At 48.3% G+C, this 16,983-nt stretch overlaps 1 protein-coding gene across 1 annotated transcript in view; it reads left to right on the forward strand.

The window, feature by feature from the left end:
* Positions 1-8,118: 8,118 nt before the first annotated feature.
* The window catches only part of LOC114861663 (calsenilin-like), a 31,245-nt gene continuing 22,380 nt past the window's right edge, over positions 8,119-16,983 (forward strand). Inside the window, exons 1-2 of the mRNA XM_029161128.3 lie at positions 8,119-8,272; positions 14,577-14,751. Of these exons, the coding sequence (XP_029016961.1) occupies positions 8,267-8,272; positions 14,577-14,751 (181 nt within the window). The 5' untranslated portion in view covers positions 8,119-8,266. The remainder of the gene's footprint in view (positions 8,273-14,576; positions 14,752-16,983) is intronic.

The raw sequence follows: 16,983 nt of genomic DNA on the forward strand, positions 1-16,983 counted from the left end.
CTTGGCCAGTAGAGGGCGCTCTTCTGCTTTTATTTGTTTCAGTAGGGGCAAATTCCTGTCAGGTCCCATGAGAATATATTCAGAATAAATTTGTCCATGATGGCTGCAAAAGAGAAAAGTTTTTTGTCTTTGCCTTCATTAATGCTAGTTACTTGGTCTAAAATGAATATTTTTCTCAAATAATCTTTAGTGTCTGTATCATGGCAAAATTAGCTAAATTTCAGATATTTAACCAAATGAGAAGTTGTGACAGTTCTAAATACGGATGAATTGCATCATGTATGTAATGAGAGCTCAGGATTTAGGCAGCTTCAGGCCTTTTCATGTAGGTCAGTGAGCAAAAGGAGTGAAACTGATAAATATTCAGCGTTTACTTAACATGCAGCCAGAAATACCTGAGACAGGTCTGTCTGCAGCTGCTGGTTACCGTGGAGCAGAAGCAGGCGCTTCTAATCCTCTCAGCAACATCTGGCAGTAGTAGTCAACGTCTACACAGCTGTGACATAACCAGACACCAGCTGCTTAGGGATGCAGAGCAATTTAACAAAGTTTAGTTACATTACTACTGTTCTGCTTTATTGTCTTTTTGTACTTGCTGAATTCACGCAGTAATATTTTCCACCTTTACAGGTTTTTAATTTAGGTCTCCACAGATAACCTGCCTTTAAGTACAACTGAAACAAAGGATCAACTAGATGATTTGATGACTCAGAATCTGCGTTCTCAATAAATGTGACCATAACGGTCAGCCTGAGTGGAGCGTCAAACCAAAGTCAACCACATGGAACCGACGCACACCTTTATTGTCTATAAACAGAAGCCAAATCAGTCACTTTTAGGGTTGTTACTCAATGTTTTCCTGATCTTGACCGGTTGCCTGGCAACAAGTGAAGAGGACAACTGTTCAGCAAAAACTATTTAGTAAACGAGCTATATCTAATGTTGGTTCACTAATTTTAGCTTCCTACTCCTGTAGGTACAGATAAGGCTGCTCAGCCTCCTGCGTCACAACATTTAATTACCGGTTCCATTGAAGTGAAGGGGAGGTTTTTAAATATGATGCACTTTGGATTTGTGGTGATTTGGAATAAACAATACTTTTAGCCTCAGTAATTACCTTAATGCAAGAACAGAGCTGTGGCAAATATTGCTAAGTGAACAATCAGTCAGATGAAAAACAGTGGCTTTCAGCTATTTGATGATTGTTTAGTTATTAAGTCAGTTTTCATCCATTTTGCTGCTTCTCCTTTTACTTTCAATACTAAGATGAATTAAATATTGCTTTTAATAATTTAGAGTTTTGAAACAAAGCTGTCACATTAAGTGGCCTCATTGTCACATCGATTTAACTTGTAAGGTCACTCGAGGCCTAAGTGGATTTTGAAGGCTCCTAAAACAAACATGAACCCGTTTTAAGACAAAGTAACACGTTAATGAACATTTAAAGCGTGTAAATGCAGAGTCAGTCGGTCTGACAGTCAGTCATGAGCCGAGGGGCTGTTTGGGCTGCACTCAGTGAGCGGTTCTGGTTGAGACCCACAAACCAGACCTTCATCCCCCAGCAGCTGATTTTCAAAAGGAATTTTGTGTTGTGCTGGAAGATATTTAAGAAACCCAGTAAAACCATTACTGTACATACGTGCTGCATGTAGTTCCCATTGTCCCAGCCAATATGTGGCTTGCTCTTCTTGCTCTGCTCGAGTGAAGGCTAAACGCTGGCCGAGCTGGAGATAGCGGGTTTAGACCGAGCAGATTAAAGGCGCACAGGAGATTGCCTGCCACAGTAATCCACGGCTCCTCCGGCAAATCAAAATTCATCTGCTGAAAGGGCTCCACTCAAATGAGGATTTCATTTTTATGGATTTATTTATGCCCAACGCAGCTGATAAATATATTTCATAATGTCTGCTGAAGTTATCTAAATCCACACACGCAGCCAGCAGCTTCTCCATCATGTACTTAAATGTCCCTGAAAACCTGGGGGGAGCTGTGTCCACAGCGTTCCACGGCCTGAGACGCAGTGTTCTGCTGCTGTGGGTTCATCAGAGCCACTGTCGCACATACGATACATTCAAACGCCGAGCGGAGACGAGAGGAGCGGCTGTCGACTTAGGAAGTGACATGAAGCGAAGTGACAGCGCAGACATTTAAGCTGCTTCAATATTTAATTAAGCGCGGCCGTCCAGGTTAGGATTAATTATTTCCTGGCACAGAGCAAAGGCGCTTCATCCTGATTGGGGTTTTCACTCTACAATTGAATTGGGCCTCACGCTGCGACACCAGACATGCTCCGTAATGACGAATCCTGTAACTGGGAGTTTGAAATGTACTTATTCAAGTATTGCTTTTTTGCTGCTTGTTTCAAAGGCCCCTAAATCCTCATTTGATTTGGGTGCCTTGCTTTAATTAGTTTAGAGTGACCGTGCATATTTAACGCACAGTGACTAATCCGAAAGCTGGTAATTACCCTCCGAGCCTCTGCGGTGTTCGCTCAGCAAACACAACGAACTGCTCATTACTTTTTTACTTCCATATTTAAGCAGGTGGAGACTTTACACAAACAGCACCTGAGTTATGGACAGAATAATGTGAACACCTCATGAGAATGGGATTCACAGCTCCATGCGGTGGATTTCCATGTTAACATGAGTTTCCATCAGCAGAAATCCACACAGAAAAGAAAATGAAGAGTTAAAGATGCAGAATGAGCAGTTGTGACCAGTTGTTAAAGGATCAAGACACGAATATTTCACATATGTACAAATGAAATGAAAGCAATAGTGTCACATCTGGAACTGTTACAGACCAGAATGATGCTGGATTCAGAGCATCACCTGTTGCTGTCCAGCTGTAATAAAGATTCACTTTAAGTGTCTTATTCAACTGATGCTTCTTCCTGCTGGACACCGACACTGAGACTCATTTACCTAAAACCCACTTTAGGTAAAAACGATTCCATGAAGACCTGCAAAACGAAACAATGAAGTCATTTCCAAACTATTGCTAATAGGATAAAGATCTCCATAAATAACAGTTCAGAGCTTGTAATGAAATATAATAAAGTGATATTATGAAACTGCTTCCTTTAGGATTTATTTGCAGGTTGTCGGTTTCATTAAACCTGCTCGTTCGGTGATGACCCACTCTGTTCTGTGATAACGGTAATACACCGAGGGACGCGGCCCGTTGTGTTGGAGTGAGCCGGAGCTGCCCGGTGTTATCGCGAGGCCGCATTCCTGCATCTCTTTGACTCCCCCCCCCCCCTCCGTCTCGGCGAGGCCTGTAAATTGCTTTCTGGAGGCGGGGGATTTTGGCCGGGGAGATAAGGGAACGGACGGGATGGAGCACCCGCTGGCCCTGGCACTATCTCGGTGCTCCTCACGGAGGCGGCGGAGGCTGCGGCGGCGCGGCGCACTGGCCGAGACCGAGCCGGTCGCGCGCATCCCTCGGGTCAGAGACGCCGGCGACATCCTTCAAGCCGCTTCAAGCTGCCGTCCGCCTTATCAGCCGCCTGGGGATGAAGCACGCGCAGCTCCCAGCGCCCTGACGCTAAGCGAACAGACTCGTCTCTTCAGCCAGTCGGCTCCTAAAGGGTCGAGCGCAGCCCTCGGAGCTGACACCCTCTTACATAAGCGCTCCGCGAGCGGGCTGCATGGATTATTGATGCGAGCGCAGGCGCGTGACAAGGTCATGGCGGTGGCGCGCGGCGCGTGACCAATGCGCTCCGCAGAGTCCTGTCATTCACACGCCGGTTGTCCGCCCGGTGTGCGCGTGAGGCGCGTGTCCGCGGGCGAGGCGCGTGGGGGATTCCCCCTCCACGAAGCCACCGCGTCGCTGTTGATGCGCCCATCCGCCGCCTCAGTTGGGACACATGTTCCTCTCACTGTGCTCCACGTGTTGAAGTCGTCCCCGCATGGATTAGCATATTAATGGGATGTCCTCTTTGTCCCTGTTTCCTGTCACTCAGATTTCACAGCAGCGCGGCACAAGACGAGCCAGAGCGGACGGGGAGGAAGATGGAGGAGGACGGTGGCGACGGAGCCGCACCTGCCAGTAATTGGTACAGGTGGAAAAATAACGGATGTTACCGAGCTGGAAGCAGATCTTTATATATTTTCAATGAAAGAAAAAAATGTGATCTTATCTGTCAGTCAGTCATTTTAGGACCCCTGAATTATTCTTTTACATATGAATTTCAAAAATTATTTAGTCATATATTCTTTGGTTTTACCGTAGCAATGCAAGTATATAATTGAAGCTCATGCACACCTTTTGAGACATATGCAACATATATATAACACATTCTGCACATTCTGGTGGAGCAACAGTAAATCATTATTATTCAACATTACATGGATTGATTAGTGATTGAAGAAGTTGTGTTTGGTGTGTTTCACAGTTTAGGGAGTTTCACTGTACTGACTTAATAAGATGAGGGCTTTGGTCTGATTTTAATTTGAGTTTTTTTTTCCTGCACTTTTCCTCACTTCACAATCAGATCTTTGTCCCTCTTTGACCGGGGATGCCTCCATTTGCTACTTAGCAACTGTTTCCACGGAGACAAAGTTGCTCCTCGTCTCACCCAGCCCACCTCCACAATAAGTCGCCTCTGTCCCCCTGCTTCTTTTGGTCAACTTCCTGGTGCCTGGTGATGATGGAGCGCATTAACAGGGGTTGTTGTCAGCATTTAGCGTCGCCCTTTAATTACCCTTATCACACTAACAAGAAGACAGGGATCCACAGAGAAGGAAATCATTTACAGTAAACACTCTGGGTACATTCATTGCATTGGCGCTACAGGAAGATCTATTTTTATCGCTTCCATAAATAGACTTCCTTCTCCATAGAAACATGAAATCCTTCTGAGGGGTGAATTACTCTGGAGCTGCCGTGTGTGTGTGTGTGTGTGTGTGTGTGTGTGTGTGTGTGTGTGTGTGTGTGTGTGTGTGTGTGTGTGTGTGTGTGTGTGTTCAGTGGAACATTTTGTCCCACAGTTGCATCATTAAAGGGCTGTTGGGAGCCAGGCTGGCTTTAGGGTTTAGATTTGAAGGTTGGGTTTGCTAAGTAGTGGTTGAGATTAGAGACGGTCTATAGGAAATAACAGGAGGCGCTGGTGGCGCAGTGCTCAGTGTGTTATTGTTCTGTTTGGAGGTGAAAGCAAATTAGCGGCAGCATCATCCCAGCTGTGAGGCTCTTTCTCTGGGAATCTCTGCTCTCCCTCAGCTTTTAGCAGAAGGGATTTCACGGTGCGTTGATGATCAAGTCCTCCTCCGCCCCCACCTCCATCTTTTAGTGACGGGCTTTAATGCCCATTTTTTACAGTAGCAAAAAGAGAGGAATGCGTGTTAATCTGTGGTTAATTGACTGCGGGAGAGCGGATGAAGAAAAGGCAAAATGACGTGAACTGGGCTGATTTCACCTCATCTGAACCAAGGTCAGATGTGAAGAAGGCAGAGAGCGTGTGAAGGGTTTACTGTAACAGAGACCAAAGACAAAGCAGCTGTGCCCTCATTTGCACATCTGCATTTCATCCTGCAGGTTAACTCCGTCATGCACGTGTGTGACAGCAGACCACAGAGGCGCTGATGTTGTGACGGCTTTGCTGAGAGCCAATGAAACAATCAGGCTCAGACTCAGACAGACGACGACAGAGCGAGTTATTAATCTCAGCAGGAAACACAAAGCAAAGGACAAAGACGCAGCAGCTCACTGTCTGGTGTCGTACCGGCAACCCTGAACGCTCACGTGCACCCTGTTTGCATCTCATTCACTTACTACGCATTATCTTGAAACATTGTCCGTTTCATTCACGCTTTAGTGTCTTCAGCCACATTTGTGTCCCATCATTATAATCTACGCAGCTGTTGTTGTGTTTCAATCAGCTGTGAGTGCACAAATTACATCAAACCTCTAACAAATAATCACAGTTTTGATTACATTGTTTGGTTGTGTGTGACATCACTTCCTGTTTCCTGTCACCTTCACCTGCTAGTTGTCGTAGTTGTAGTCAGGTATTTGGTTCATGTCACGTGTCTCCCGTTCTTTACTGTTTGTCAGTCACCAACCTGTGACAGACCGTGTGAAAACCACAGGTTTAGGTTTAAGCTAAGCCCCCGTTTCAGTGGGTCAAATTACAGCTATTATCCACCGTAGTGAAAGTAAACGTCTGTTGTTTGGCTTCAAGCGTCCGTATCTGCCTCTCCTCATCAGTGTTTGCCCGATGCTATCTCTTCTCAGCAGACGCTGGACGTCCTTGGGGGGGAACCAGCGGCGGGCGGATTCAAACCACTCGATTGGAGCGTCCGATCTCCCCTGGGATCAGACCGCCGCCGTAGAGCTGCTTCCATCATGTTTGTTGAGTGTGAGCTGGTGGAGTTCAGGCGGAGCCGACCCTCGCGCCCATTCTTATTACAGACAACGGCTCAGGAGGACGCGTGGTTGTCCTGCATCGCTGCAAGGAAGACGCGTGAAGCGCTCGTGTGTGAGGAGGAGGAGGAGGAGGAAGGTTCGGATTCAGGGGGAATCCAGGAGCATCACGTGGGTCGGTCGTCGACAGCCAGTTTGAGCTACAGAAACGAGGAGGGTTCCTGGAAGCGTCGCCTTCTGACTGGTCTTCAGCTCAAGCTGGGCCTTTAATTGTGATGGGTGAAGTTAAGGAATGCGAGTGGGCGAGTGTCCTCACAGAGGTAGCAGTAAAAGCGTGCGAGTGAACGCTCATGCTCTCCATCACTCATACATTAATCTGCTGTCCTCCTCCATTGCCCTTTAAATGATGCTCGGCCAGTGAGAGGACATGCAATTACTCGCATCGCGTCAGCTTGAACACATTGTACTGTGTGTGTGTGTGTGTGTGTGTGTGTGTGTGTGTGTGTCTTGTGGACCAGTTTTCCTTGGCTGGCGGCGTGTCAGAGCACTCTGACAGCTCCTCGCAGCATCAAGGGTCTGTGTGGCAGCGTTCAGGTTAAGGCTGGAGCTGGATTTAGACATTTCATTGTGAAGGTTGAGGTTAGAAGCTCTGACGGCGGAACGGGCGTGTCGCACAGAGCGGAAGCGTGTGACAAAACATCTGCTTTGTTAAAATGAAGATGAAAACCTCCGCGACCGTTTAACAGCCTATAAACCTAAACAGGAGAAGACGCACAGCGGGATTGAGTGGGGGACGAGTAGACGTCTAAAATTCGGGCATGTTTCTTTGTGCAGGCGTCAGGTGATGCATTTCGTTTCCATTTGTCTCTTAACAACTACCAGCATCGTAGCTCTTTTTTTTCAGCAGACGTGTGTTAGAACGGCTCCATGCTTCAGGCCCGCGTCCTGCGCTGCAGCTTCGGCGGCTGGAAGCAGTTGGATTTGACAGATGGCCTTTCCTCAGTCAAACCCGAGGCTATTTACGATGCGGTGGCCACTCATTATGCAATCACGGTGAAGTGTAAGGATGCTCGACCTGGCGTGATTGCTGTTTAGCATTTCGCTGCTCGCTCGCTCTCTCTCTCTCCCCGTGTGTCTTCTGTCTCTGCCCTGGGCAGCTTCACACAGAGCCAAGGTCGCCCAAATTGATTCACTTCCTCACTGAGCACACGCGGATTCTCCAGCAGCGCCTTAATTGCGTTTCTGTACCAATCATTCTCATGACAATCACGTACTGTAATCTAATGCAACACTCAGACACCAAGGGCCTTCCTCTCCCTGTGCTTAAATTGACCAGTGATCACGAAGAAGAGGAAATATGATCTCTTTAGAGGTGCTGCCTTCAAGTGCTCTTGTGAATCTCAGCGTGTTATAGGTGTTATATTGCATTGACGGGTTATTAGACACTGCTCAGCGAGAAGGAGCCGGGTTTAATTCCCGGGTCAGCTGCCTTCCTTTTGTATAGATATATACATAAATAGAATAAAATTTTATTTTTTTTAGTTTATTATTGCGTAACAGCACAGCAATATGAAAACTTGTGTCTAAGTATAAGATTTCCTCATCGTCTGTCCAGATGTTTACTCCTGGAGAGCTCCTTTGCGCATAAATGAATCCACTGCCAGCTCCTTGACTCGAAGAGGATGAAAGTCCACTTGTTCCTTCCCCGTCTGCTCCCCTCACGCCTCCCACACCGACCCCCCACCCCCACCCCACGTGCGACTCCCGCTCCCCTCGCGCGTGTGCGCGCATTCCTTCGCATCCAGCGGAGCGGCAGTCGGTGGTTGCGGGTCCGCGCAGAGAGGACGCACTCGTCTCGTCAGACAGCAGCCCTCGGAAACGCCGCTCGAGCTCAAGAACCATGCAGGTAAGACACAAAGACGAGCGTCTCCTGCGTCCGCGTGCGACGCGGCGACACGTTGGACTCAGACGCAAAACGCGTGCAAGTTAAAACGCAGCCTGGCTCCGCGCGCCAGGCTACTTCTCTGTTTATTCGCTATTTTCATCTGCTTTTTAAAATTCATCCGCGACCCCAAGCGCCTCATTTCCAGCCACTTTTGCCACAGGGCGAGTTTCGGAGTGAAGTTATGTAATTGCTGCCTGTTTCAACGCTTTCAACGCGCGGCGCAAATTAAGCGGATGGTTTCCAGCGAGTGTCACTTTGCATCACGTCTTCCTACTTCGCGACCCTCGTCGGCTCGAGGCTTTATCTGCGCGGTTTTCAAAGTGTGGGAGATGGAGAGACGCGGCGCACGCGCGACATCAAATCTGCACAGTCTGCATCAAATCCCCGATTCCAGGAAGAGAAGGAACGGCGCGTCCGTGCTTGTTTTTGTTCTGGCGGATGTTTCGGTCCTCGGCCGCTTCTGGGTCCGAGCCCGAGCTCACAGACTGGGGAGCGACAGCCCAGTCCCCCCAACGTGACCCAGGATCTGCTAGAATCTGGGCAGCTGTTCTGGACGCGGCCCGACATGAAATCGTTGATGAACTCTTTATACACATCTGGCTACGGCGAAGACGCGCACATCTGGATGAAGTGAGAACAGAGCTGCGGCCAACTGCTTCTTTAAACGACCCTTTCACCCACGAGCCGCTTTGTCCGTTAACCAGTCAAACATTTAGTGCAGCGTCAGCAGAATGTATAAAATAGGAAAGAACGGTCTCCTTTGGATGTTTTAACAGATAGATTCAAACCTTTGCTGGTGATTTAACTTTGATCACTATCAACAGTTGATCTTTTTGAGAGAAAATGTCAGAGATAAGCAGTGATTTCATGTAAACTGCTAGCGTAGCGTCCGTCTGTCTTTTCTCCCTCTGTTTATTGTCCTGCAGGTGTGATTTCCTGCTGTGAGGCAACTGAGTGCCTGATATTTTAGTGTGACTCACTTCAGCTATTCCGTTTTTTTGCTGAAATATGACTGTGATCAATAATCTCCCAGTGTCACAGAGCTACAGTCAGACCGCAGGAAGTCGCCGTTGGTTTTGTATAGATTGCTTGTGGTTTGTTCTACGTGATTCTGATGCAAACCCACTGAGCTGCACTGAGGCTGAACCTAGTGCCGTGTGACGAGTAACCGGATCCTGAAGCGTTCAAACCACAGGCCTCCAGGTGCCACGGCTCTTTTCTCTTTGTCCGAACAAGAAACAGGCGCTTTAACCGCCGCCTCTCGCCCCGATGCTCCGTTTTCCACGTCAATCAGAGCAGCCGCACAGTCGTCCTGCACAGATCAGTGACACCACACAGACGGGCCGACGACACGCACACACCTGATACAGCGTCTGCAGGACCCACCTGTTCAATAGGTGGGTGATCGGGAGATTCAGTCCTTAAATAATTCAGCACATCTGGTAACTGAAGCCCTTATAGTGGGACCAGGGATGGGCCCCACACACACACGCACGCACGCACGCACGCACACACACACACACACGCACGCACACACACACACACGCACGCACGCACGCACGCACACACACACACACGCACGCACGCACACACACACATACACACACGCACGCACACACACACACACATGCACGCACGCACACACACACACACACGCACGCACACACATACACACACACGCACGCACACATACACACACGCACACACACACACACGCACGCACGCACACACATACCACACCGCCCACACCACCCATCCCACACCTTCACACACCACCACCACCTCCCTGTCCCCCCCACCCCCCCCCCGCACCCCCTCCCACCTCACCCCCCCACCTCTCGCACGCCCCCCACTCTCACACGCACCCGCCCCTTCACACCCCATCCCCCACCTCCCTCACGCACACACATACACACACGCGCACGCACGCACGCACGCACGCGCGCGCCCACACACACACACACGAGAGCTTCTGATCAAAGTGCTGCAGAAGAAGAGGGCGCCAGAAGACTTTGAAGCTACTGAGCCAGTGACTAACGCTGATATCTTCATTTTATCTTATAGTCAGACTGTCTTAATATGCAGGCTCTCAAAATAGAGCATAATTTATCATTGCAAATGAGCTTAGATATGGTAAACTGGCCTAAATGGAGTTTCGTCTTCAGTGTAAAGTTAGCGAGGAGCTCTGATGATGAAGTTCTACTGTGAAGACTGGTAAATGTCACTGATCGGCTAATGCTGTAATATTCATAGACGGCGAGTTCATTAGCTGTCAATGCACTTACATTAATGAGCACCGTGCGTGTGTGTGTGCGTGCATGCGTGTGTGTGTGTGTGTGTGTGTGTGTGTGCGTGCCTGCATGCGTGTGTGTGTGTTCATAATTGATTAATTGAAACATGGCTCTCTTGTTGTTCACTGTCTCCCCAGAGGATTCATTCTTTCTCCACATGGAGGCTCTTGCATCGACTTCACGCTCGTCCCGTCGCTGCCTCCGTCACGCGTGCACGCTCGCGCCGCGTGTGGTCCATATGGACGCGCCGCCCTCCCCCACACGCGCTGCTTCACACCCACAGCCGCACTGTGAGGCTCAAGCAGTGGGGACATAAATAGTCCCGGCTCTCGAACACCAGCCTGTCCCCATGACGTCTGCAGCTTCTACAGTGATGTCCGTGTAAAAACACACACGTAGCACAGAGAACGTGCGTGATGATGGAGATGCCATCGTCTCTGACCCGCAGCAGTTTTTCCGACTCGTTTGCTCACATTGTGCGAACATAGTGTTTGATTTTCACGTACCACGGGTTCCTCCCTGTCCTCCAGCCCATCGCTCTCAGGCTCAGTGTATCAGGGGAACACCATTCAGGCTGCAGGAGCCTCTGTCGCTGTGATCCTCTCGCTCCTCTCGCGTCTTTCACATGAGCTCACTGGTGTCTGTCTGCGCTGCCCATCACCATCCTCCAACGCCAGGCGTCACTTTACTCCAGGTGCGTCTGGAGCGCGTCTCCTCGCTCCGGCTCACAGCCGGGCTCCGCGGATGGAAGTCCCAGCCGGCGGAATTCATGTGTGAGGATTTCATGGAGCACTTCCTGTATCTCTCCCTTATGCTGTCAGGGCTCGTCTCTGTGCTGCTCCTGCTCGTCTCGTTTCTCTCCATATGCACACACACACACACACACACACACACACACACACACACACACACACACACACACACACACACACACACACACTGCCTTTCTCACACTCAAAGCGTCTTCCCCTTATGTTTAGATCCCAGCTGTTATTTCTGCTTCACCTGCAGAGCAGCCTGGTGACAGGTGGCATTACGGCGGGAGAGGGGGGTGAAGGGGGGGCCTGCGTGTGTGTGTGTGTGTGCGAGAGCGAGTGTGTGGGTGGAGGCTGAGCAGAGATGGAGGCGTGATTGACTGGGAAATAAATTGGAGGGAATGAAGAGACGAGGAGATGGAGGGATGGAGGACGGGTTTGCGCTGACATTCAGGGTGAAAGAGACAATAAATATTAATATGGACGGCTAATTAAATGGCTGTTGTTCACGTTCTGCGTCGTAGGCGTTCCTGTGCTGATGTGTGTGCATGTTTTCATTTTCATACCAAGTGAAAGCAGGTCAGGTCTTTGAAATGTAGCCCTGTGGCTCCGTTGGATCCCCTCAGAGGCTTTTGACGGAGAATTCAACAATAAATAGACGGAGGAAGAGAAACGGAGCACAGGAAGGAATGAAGGCTTTTATTTTGGCAGGTTTAGAAGGTGGGGAGCTTGTTGCTCTCAGGTTTCACAGTTGGAGAAGCTGAAGTAGATTTTACCAGCTAACAAGCTGTTACCTAGGAAGGGATGAAGCAGGGCAGCTGGATGATAGACAGGAGAAAGCATGGGACGAAGCCAAGAACAGGAAGGTGATAGGAAATCACAGCATCTGAAACATCTGTTTAGACAAAACAATGGCAGTTCATCGTCTTTATCTGCTCTGATGGATCTGCCGACACCAATGTTGCTATATGTGTTATATAACAATAGAAGCATATGTATGTGTGGGGTACAGACCTTTTATAATGAGGCCAGAGATTCTGCTCCGTGTAAATTGACTGATACTGAATCATTCCATGTGTGAGTGCTGCTCCGTGGGGCGCGTGTGCTTCAGAGGATTATTTAGCACCGCTGCAGGAGGGAAGTGCTTCCCCAGGACCAAACCAGCTGAGGCGTTAAGACTGAAGTCACAATCTCCCTAATGACCGTGACTCTGCATGCGTGTGCTGTGGTCCGTGGATAAACAGCTGTATTTTCTGTCTCCTCCTGTTTGTCTCGCGGCCTTTTTTTGTTTTTTCACTGAAAACCAGTTGTTTAGAGCTCATCTGCTGTTTCTCCCTATCACTCTCTGCTGTTGATGTGTGAATCAGTAGGTAAACAGAATTGTTTCGTCTTCTTCTGTGGTCTTATTGTGCCCGACGCCGTCCAGATGTTCTCTCCTCTGCGCAGTCTCGCTCCCCTCCTGCCGTCGCCTCTCTCGTCTTCTGCTCGTTCTCATGTGCGTATTCATGTGGAAGAGGCACAGAAATAGCCTCGTGAATGTGTTTGCCAGCGAAGTGCTTCTGTATCTCCATCTCCGTCCCTCCGTCCTCTGGCCGTCCTCTGCGCTTCCTCCCAGATAGGCCACAATTCATTATGCTAATTGACTTCAGCTCTTCCAGGAACATGAGTGGACCTCGTTCTCCTCACATCTTCTTCATTTGCTCTGTATTCTGTCTTTCCTTTCTCTCGGGCCACCTTAAAGTAAAGGATTATCATGGTCAGACTCCCATGGGCCCAAAGAGCCATTTAAAATCCTCTGTCTCTGCCTCTGTCTCAGCCTCGTCTTCCTCTGTCTTCTCTGCAGAATAAACTGAGCTTCTGTTTGTTCTGCATTCACCTCTTTCATCTTCATTTGCTCCATCCCAGACGTGCATACGTGTGTTCAGGATGCACCCGGCACAAACAGCCTAACACTGACACTGAAGAGAAAAGAAACTGACTCGTTATTGTCAATTCTAATTCTTTTATATAAAATTAAAATACTTTTAATTGTCCACTGATTTGAATGAGATGAATGCATCTAAATACGGTCATCTCAGTGCAGCTGAGGAGACAGAGAGTCAGCGTTGTCTGTGTTTTTAGCCTGTGCCGGTGATGTTACAATAACCCAACTTACCTCTGAATGATGGATCACTTAAACTCACAGAGTAAATTATTATATCAGCTTCCATGTCATACAAACAGACATGTAAGAATAACTGAAGGAATTCTGTTGTTGTTTTGCAGACATGTTTAGTGTCAACCTGTAGTTTTAATCTGCAGCAACAGATCCTTAATATTTTTACAGAAATAAGAATTCAGTTGCAATTATTGTTTGATTGTGGTTGTATAGAAATGTGGGAGTGGAAGTTTATTTTGGAGCCTGTAAAAAGCCTTTGGAGCCTTTCTTTTTCTTTTTTTAAGTATCGCACTCACATTTTTTGAGAAGGATCAACACGTCCCCCAGTGCAACGCGTGACTCACTGACTCAGACTCTTAAGCTACAACCAGGTTCCAGAGTCATAACAGTGAGTGGATGCTACTGGATGTTGTTTTTAGTCTTTTTATTGCATTTGGGAAACATTCAGGAAAACACATTTGCACTTATCATATAAAATCAGCCTCACTATTAACTGAACTGACCACAAGAAGATGTTAGGAAAACAAACCGAAGGAGAAATATTTAAGTTGAACTGATGACGGAGGAAAAATGCGGAATACGAATGAGTCAGCGGAGTCTGGTTCAGCATAGCAAGAGTCACAATGACGGATGGAGCTGAATATGAAAATGAACTGAGAGAAACCTTTGATTCAGCTGATATTACCTTAGACCACATATCTGAAGATGCGTCAACTCGCTAAAACCTGCTCTGTGCTCCTTCCTCACCGCGTTAGGTCAGTGCTTGTCCTATTATTTCTTGTGTCTCCTGTGTGTTTGTAAATCACTCTAATCCATTGTAAGTCAGTATAGAGGAGCAGTGAAGTCGTCCATCCCAGCCTGTGAAACCTCACATTGACCTGTGCTCCTCTCTCCCTCTCTCTCTCCCCCCCTCCCTCTCTCACTTTCTCTCTCTCCCTCCCTCTCTCTCTCTCTCTCTCTCTTACGCTCTCTCTCTCTCTCTCTCTCTCTCCCTCTCTCTCTCTTACTCTACTACTTACGCTCTCTCTCTCTCTCTCTCTCTCCCTCCCTCCCTCTCTCAGGCGGATGGGAAGGTGGTTGATGGCAGCCTGCTGGGAGACGCCAACGGCGTGGAGCCCGCGCCGGGACGAGTGAAGGAGTCCGGCAAGTGGCAGAAGCCGCGCTTCTCTCGGAAAGCGCTGATGAAGTGCTGCCTGGTGAAGTGGATCATCGCCAGCACGCAGCCGCAGGACAAAGGTGAGGGCGACACTAACAACGCGACTGGCGCTTTTCCAGTCGATGACTGAATTGACTGGTTGGACGTCTCCTGGACGGGAAGCTGACCTCAGATCAGAGCACAGGCTGCATTTATTCCTAGTCCCTCATTTATCAAAAGTCTCAACACAAACCTGAACACTCGTAACCCCTCAATGCGAAAGTTGAAGCTCGCGTCACTTCAGAATTCACGACTGAGAGGCTCCGTAAACAAGAAGCACTGATCCGTCTACATGTTTCTGGTGGAAGCCTTCAGGAGCTTCACACAGCTTTGATTTGAGGTTCTATAGGTTCTATGGTTCATCCGATCTATAGCCCGGATGAAACAATGGAGTAAGAAGGAAATCAATAAACCCATGAACCCAGTGAAGTCATGTGTTTAAAATGATCGCAGCTCTTCTGTCTTGTAATTTATGTTCCTCTGATTCGTCCCCTGGAGGAAACGGGTCGTAGTTCATGGTGCAGGTTCCTGGTCCTGGACCCACTTTGCTGGGTTCCAGGTCTCAGTGCTCCACCCTGTGGTCCCGCTCCGGTTGTGCACAGCTAAACCCGATCCTGTGATCCGGTGAGCAGCGTTTCTGAATGGAAGTGATTCTCAGTCTGCTGAGTTTCCACCGCTGTCGAGAAACTTTCCTTTGATAAAAACGAAGGAGCCGAATGTGTGTCTGAAGTTAAACTGATGTGGCGAGAACAAATACCACAAGAATCATGTTGAATATCCTTCAAATCATAAACTATTTTGATCAGTTCCTTCTCAACCAAGCGTCTGTTTTTAAATATTATATGTTATCTGCATTTTTATTTGCCTTTCTGCTTTTTCATGTTTTTTCCTGCCTCCTTTCTTTTCATGCATATGATGCTGTTCTTATCTCCACAATCACTAATCAGTGTCCTACCTTGTCCCCTCAACTCCATCCCTGGCTCCTTATTTCCCTATTTGTGTCTTTCTTTGTCTGTTATTTTCCACCTCTGCATTTCCACACACCGACTCCTCTTTCAACCTGTGTTTCTGTCTCGTTTCTACGTCTCTGTTTAAACCCTCATCTCCTTTTCTCCCCTTTTCCACATTACTGTTTGTTTTCTGTCTCTCCATCCTCATTTTGTATATCAGGCTCTGTTTGTGTTAGAAAGCATGAAAACTCTTTTAAAAGCAGACATGGATGTTTGTCCATACTGATGAGGACTCCTCTGACTACCTGTTACACCTGTGTGCGACAACAGCTGTCTCTGTGCATGAGAACCAGGAGGACTGTGAGTAGAACATAAAACAAGGAGGAGAATTAACAGCAGGTCTGTGATGGGATTTCTTTCATCTCAGTGGTGCTGAGGAGAGAGAGAGAGAGAGAGAGAGAGAGGTTGAGCATTGCCTGCGCTTCCAGCCCTCACTGCTGCTGGTAATGGCCAGCGGCTAAAAATAGCCTCCGAGTCGTAGCGGAGAGGAGGCGGTGGAGGTGGGCGGATAAAGGTCGCTGTGGTTTGGTTCCTGTGCCGAGAGGTCGCCGCCGCCACGCGGGGTCGGTATAATTAGGCGACCTCTGGGGGGAGTGACTTTGCTGCAGGTGACGTGAGGAGTGACAGCGTGCGGAGAGAAGACGGCCTTTTAGCCCGGAGGACGCTTCCGACGCTGCTTGTTTCTGCTGCTCGTCTCATCACACGCTCACAACTCAGCCGCAGATGTGCTGGTTACTGGGGTGATTTCCATATGAATGAAAGGAAACGAACATATTGTCATGTTAGTAAAAGGCTGTTTTATTGGAATTAATTTAAACACAATTCTTCCCTGAACCTCCTGATGACAGGAGAAGTACTTCCAAGTACTTGTTACTGCCTGAGGAACGCTTGTTTTGTCCATATCACAAAATATAAAATGCTAATATAGAGGCGATGCTGTGAGGAGAGGCGATGCTGTGAGGAGACGCGATGCTGTGAGAGAACGCGAGACTCTGCGAGAACAGCACGAGGAATTCAACAAGGCGGCGCGACACCGGTAGTAAACAACAGCGCGACAAACTATTCGCCAATTTAAGTAAATAACTACCTTATTTTTCGGAAAATAATCAACCACCCTACCATTCTGGATAACACCGAAGAAAGTTTCGAGTACATCGACGAGTGCTTCGAGCGTCTGGTAATGGGGAAAAGGAGACGGCTCCAAACAAGCGTTCCCGTCCGTCTGACTCACCTGAGTCACCTGGAGCTAGCTCGGCGGATAAA

This window comes from Betta splendens, chromosome 9, assembly GCF_900634795.4.
Source record: "Betta splendens chromosome 9, fBetSpl5.4, whole genome shotgun sequence".
In the NCBI taxonomy this organism is placed as follows: Eukaryota; Metazoa; Chordata; class Actinopteri; order Anabantiformes; family Osphronemidae; genus Betta; species Betta splendens.